Source organism: Littorina saxatilis, unplaced genomic scaffold (assembly GCF_037325665.1).
Source record: "Littorina saxatilis isolate snail1 unplaced genomic scaffold, US_GU_Lsax_2.0 scaffold_1012, whole genome shotgun sequence".
Taxonomy (NCBI): Eukaryota; Metazoa; Mollusca; class Gastropoda; order Littorinimorpha; family Littorinidae; genus Littorina; species Littorina saxatilis.
In genome coordinates this window covers 25,001-30,000 of record NW_027126002.1, presented here as the reverse complement: position 1 = coordinate 30,000, position 5,000 = coordinate 25,001, and the positions used below count along the sequence as shown (strand labels likewise).

Below are 5,000 nucleotides of genomic sequence, written 5' to 3'. Positions count from 1 at the left end.
AAGGACCAACAAAACAAGCAACATCAATGTTCGGAACGTGTATTTATTGATAACATGAAACGTTTCATAAAGCAAACCTTTTTGTTTGTTGGTTCTCACTGACTGATTGTAATATGCACAGGGCCATATCCATTATCAGTAATTATACTTATGTCATAAATTAATTCGTGTATAAATGACAAAATCGAATTAGACACCTTATCATCTTCCACTTAATATAGGTTATGAGCATTAAAGGCACTGACATGTTATGCTATAAAACGGAACCCATCTTTTGAAATTAATCTTTGTGTCTCTGTTTGCAGAACCTACTTTCAACCTTCGTCATCCGGGCACTACACTAAGCAACACGTCCCCAGGACAGGAAGTGACCCCACAAACGTCCATGACCTTGCTCCAATGCGCACGCGTGTGCGAGACCACACAAGGCTGCGTTGCAATTGGTCACCGAGACAGGAAGTGCTGGCTTCATACGCCTTTGGCTGGCCACGACTTTGTGGTGACGTCAGAAATCCTGTACCAAAGAATAGACAATTAGGGAATGCATTACGTTTCAGTAAGAAAATATGGATGAAGAAGAGTTGTTTATTACATTTCATTCAATACTGGGACGGAGAGGACCTTTTAGTCAGTCGGCTAAGGACCGTTTTGGTTACTTTTTGGCGTCACGTTAGCAAACACATTTTTCTGATAGATTTTAACACCACAACACTAAATCTAAAGTTTTAGGGCAATATTCCAAACCACCGGTGAGAAAAACGTTGGTTTGTGTGTATGTTTTCCTTCTTTGGCGTTACTATTCTTGTTTTGAGGGTTGGGTTCATAAAACGGACATAAAACTTAAACCGCTTGACAGAAATTCTATAACTGTAAATCATTCGAAAGGGAAGGTATTAATGTACACGTTTGTGCCACTTAAAATGACGTAATTATCTGTTTGTTTTTGTAATTATGACGTAATTCAGTATGCTAACAAAAATCATAATGAGGCAAGTAATCGGCTTTGGTTTTCAGTGTAAAACATTTGAACAGTCCCAAGAAATGAAACATACACATGTTAAATTTAAAAAAATAAGGAAGACAAATCAAAAAGAGCATCTTAATAGCATTTGCAGGTTTAAACCTTTTGATTGTGAGTAGGTTCAACGCCGTATATTCGGCTATACTGATAGCGCGCTGACGCCAGGTGTAAACACAGCGTAGTCGCCAACTTCACACCCCACTTCAATACAAAATGTATCTCTTTGAAACCACGTACAGCTTAAATTCATATTTGTGGGAATGAGTAAGAATTATATTGAGTACATGTTTGTTTTTCAACGAGAAATATACACGTTAACGAACATACAAACCGATTTGCTGTAGATCTGTCCTCACTCAAGCATGTTCGCCCACTTTCATCCCATCTTACACGCTTCTTTGTCGATAAATAGACTGACAAGCCAAACTATTATGTTAATTGATGTGTCCTGCGTTGACATGTGAAATATCAACATACGAAACGGTCTGTATTGTGCAAACATTCAAAAAGAGATGAAGCAGTCAATACTGTGTGGTAGCGCACGATAGAGAGAGAGAGAGAGAGAGAGAGAGAGAGAGAGAGAGAGAGAGAGAGAGAGAGAGAGAGAGAGAGAGAGAGAGAGAGAGAGAGAGAGAGAGAGAGAGAGAGAGAGAGAGAGAGAGAGAGCAATCATTGAGATTGTTATGTAAATCTGTTTCAGCACGCACACACACACACACACACACACACACACACACGTACGCACGCAGACACACAGAGACACATACACAAACATACCGACAAAATGACAGACATACACACAGTGAGACAAACCGACACAGAAACACGCACACATGCACGCACGCACTTATGTACGCGAACAAAGACGTAGAGATGCGTATAGAGAAACACTTACGCAACCAAAACAAGTCGCGTAAGGCGAAATTACTACATTTAGTCAAGCTGTGGAACTCACAGAATGAAACTGAACGTAGTCCGCCGCTAGTGCAAAAGGCAGTGAAAGTGACGAGCCTGTTTGGCGCGGTAGCGGTTGCGCTGTGCTTCATAGCACGCTTTACAGTACCTCTCTTCGTTTTAACTTTCTGAGCGTGTTTGTAATCCAAACATATCATATCTATATGTTTTTGGAATCAGGAACCGACAAGGAATAAGATGAAATCTATATTATAATACGCGACCGTTTTGGGGCCTTGCATCGCTATCTCCTCCCAAACCCGGCCGATTTGGGCCCCGCTGTCTGGGGTTTTTAGAAACATTTGGCGGCGGAGAGGATCCGCCCGGTTAGAATAGCCGATTCCGAAGCCAAATGGCTTTTTCCGGCATTCTGACGCGCCATGTTCTAGCAGACGACGCGACCGGAAGACCTCCCCATTGGCTGTTAAAGAACCGGGTGTCCCATTGGCTCAGACAATGTCAATACACATCTATGCTCAGACCGAATAAGCTTATCGGGACGCCACTACAAGCGGCATCGACAAGCTTGACAGGTAAGTCAGTCTCCTTCTTAAAGTGTTCCGACTTCACCATTCTGCCACAGTGTACTGTAACCAGAATTTATCTTTACTTTCGTTTTGTTCCTATTGTGCTACGATCCCCAAATTGTAACGTTCCGACCTCGCTTTCGTCTCGAACGAGTCTGCCGAACCGGCACTGAGAGCTGGCAGCTCTGTCAAAACTTGGTAAACCCGTAAAATCACAGCAAGTAAGCAATTTTATTCTTTATATATGAGGATAACAACTCAGTATGATTATATTCTAGGTTTTATATGACCATGACTATGATTTAGATTGGTTTTGATGCCTTTCATTTGCATTTAGAGTTCGTGACTCGAAGCCGTGCCACGTGTCGTGTGGGCTTACGTCAGCAACTGACTGGGGGCACTTTGACATCATTGTAGATCTCTTTTTCGTTGAGAATAGTTTATTTAATAGCAAAGATGCTCTAACAAGATTTTGCAGAAGAGTGGCTGCCTAAAACCTTTCAATTGTTGGAAATCGTACATATTTGTTCATTTCGTTTTTGGTGTACTCCTTCAAGGTGGTTTAGTGAGTGTGATTTTGATTACTTCCCTTGAGTTGGAAAAGTATTTTGTTTCACAAATGTTCTGAGTATGGTTTTAGTTTGTTCTTTCAGATTTTCACCATAGCGACTAAGTACCAATGAATTGATAGCAAATGCAGGTTCTACAAATGTCAGCATTTTTAATTTATTTGGGTGATTGCAAGTGCACGTTCTGCAAATTTGGAGACATAGCTCAGTTGGTAGCGCGCTGGATTTGTATTCAGTTGGCCGCTGTCAGCGTGAGTTCGATCCCAGGTTCGGCGGAAATTTATTTCACAGAGTCAAGTTTGTGTGCAGACTCTCTTCGGTGTCAGAAACCCCCCCCCCCCCCCCCCCCCCCGTGTACACTACATTGGGTGTGCACGTTAAAGATCCCACGATTGACAAAAGGGTCTTTTCTGGCAAAAATTGCTTAGGCACAGTTAATAATTGTCTACCTATACCCGTGTGACTTGGAATAATAGGCCGTGAAAGGTAAATGTGCGCCAAAATGGCTGCAATCTACTGGCCGTATAAAATTTCATCTCACACGGCATCACTGCAGAGCGCCTAGAACTGTACCCACGGAATATGCGCGATATAAGCCTCATTGATTGATTGATTGAATTATGAGCTATGAATTTAACACGCTCAAGTTCAATTTTACCCATACACCTGTGTACAATCTATATATTCTTTTTCCTCATTTTCTTCACATAGGAAGACGCCATTCGCTTCCGCAGACAAGGCGACAGATCGGGGGATGTCCACTCTCTTCCGCTGCAGTTAGTGATCAGGTATCGACAACTTTGTCCGCTCTTCATTGTGGGTGACGCGCACTGCGACAAGATTACTTTCCCAATTCTATAATTGGTGTTACCAAACTGAAATGCAATACGGAAGTCCGGCCTTTGGCGAAGATTGCTTGGACAAAATTTCAATCAATTTAATTGAAAAATGAGGGTGTGACAGTGCCGCCTCAACTTTTACAAAAAGCCGGATATGACGTCATCAAAGACATTTATCGAAAAAAAGAAAAAAACATCCGGGGATATCATTCCCAGGAACTCTCATGTCAAATTTCATAAAGATCGGTCCAGTAGTTTAGTCTGAATCGCTCTACACACACACAGAGACAGACACACACACACATACACCTGTCTCGATTCCCCCTCTATGTTAAAACATTTAGTCAAAACTTGACTAAATGTAAAAACACGCACACAAACACACAGACAGACAAACTTCATTCTTGGTATAGAAATGCATTTCTTCCTGTATTGCTTTCTCTTTAAGTGCACCTACCTCGCAGAGAGAGAGAGTGAGAGAGAGAGACAGACAGACAGACAGACAGAGACACAGAGAGAGAGACAGACAGATAGACAGACTGATAGACAGACAGAGGGAGAGACAAACAGACGAACACACAGACAGACATAGACAAACACACAAACAGAGACACACAGACAGACTTCACTATTGTATGTGCAAGTAATTTTGTTAAACCACACGTTACGTTCACCACTGAACGTGTAACCATGTAAAACGTTACTATCTCTTTATATGTGTTTACTTGCATTGTAATCCTGTGGGGGGGGGGGTGGTATAAATGTATGTAACGCACAATACATGCTTCTTAACTTACTAGAATTGGAATTTTCATTTAAAGACTAGCATAGGAGTGTGACACGTGGTTCATTCGTTATTACCTTATTACAAAACGAAAATGAGAACGGCACTGACGCTACCGGAAATAGAATTTATCAGTGAAATTCTACCATCAATTTAGTAATCGATGCGATGTAAATTATCCTAAAACTGTGGTATGATCACGACATCGTTTAGCATTTAGGATCAAATGGTGCCAATGTGTCCACAATGCACTAATCACAGACAACAGTTATACGCTTTAAGTACATGTAACTCTCCAACTGACAT

At 41.5% G+C, this 5,000-nt stretch overlaps 1 protein-coding gene across 1 annotated transcript in view; it reads left to right on the top strand.

Moving 5' to 3' along the window:
• LOC138954456 (uncharacterized) overlaps positions 1-1,534 on the top strand; it is a 6,645-nt gene extending 5,111 nt beyond the window's left edge. The window contains exon 4 of the mRNA XM_070326301.1: positions 306-1,534. Within this exon, the coding sequence (XP_070182402.1) occupies positions 306-538 (233 nt within the window). The 3' untranslated portion in view covers positions 539-1,534. The remainder of the gene's footprint in view (positions 1-305) is intronic.
• Positions 1,535-5,000: the final 3,466 nt, after the last annotated feature.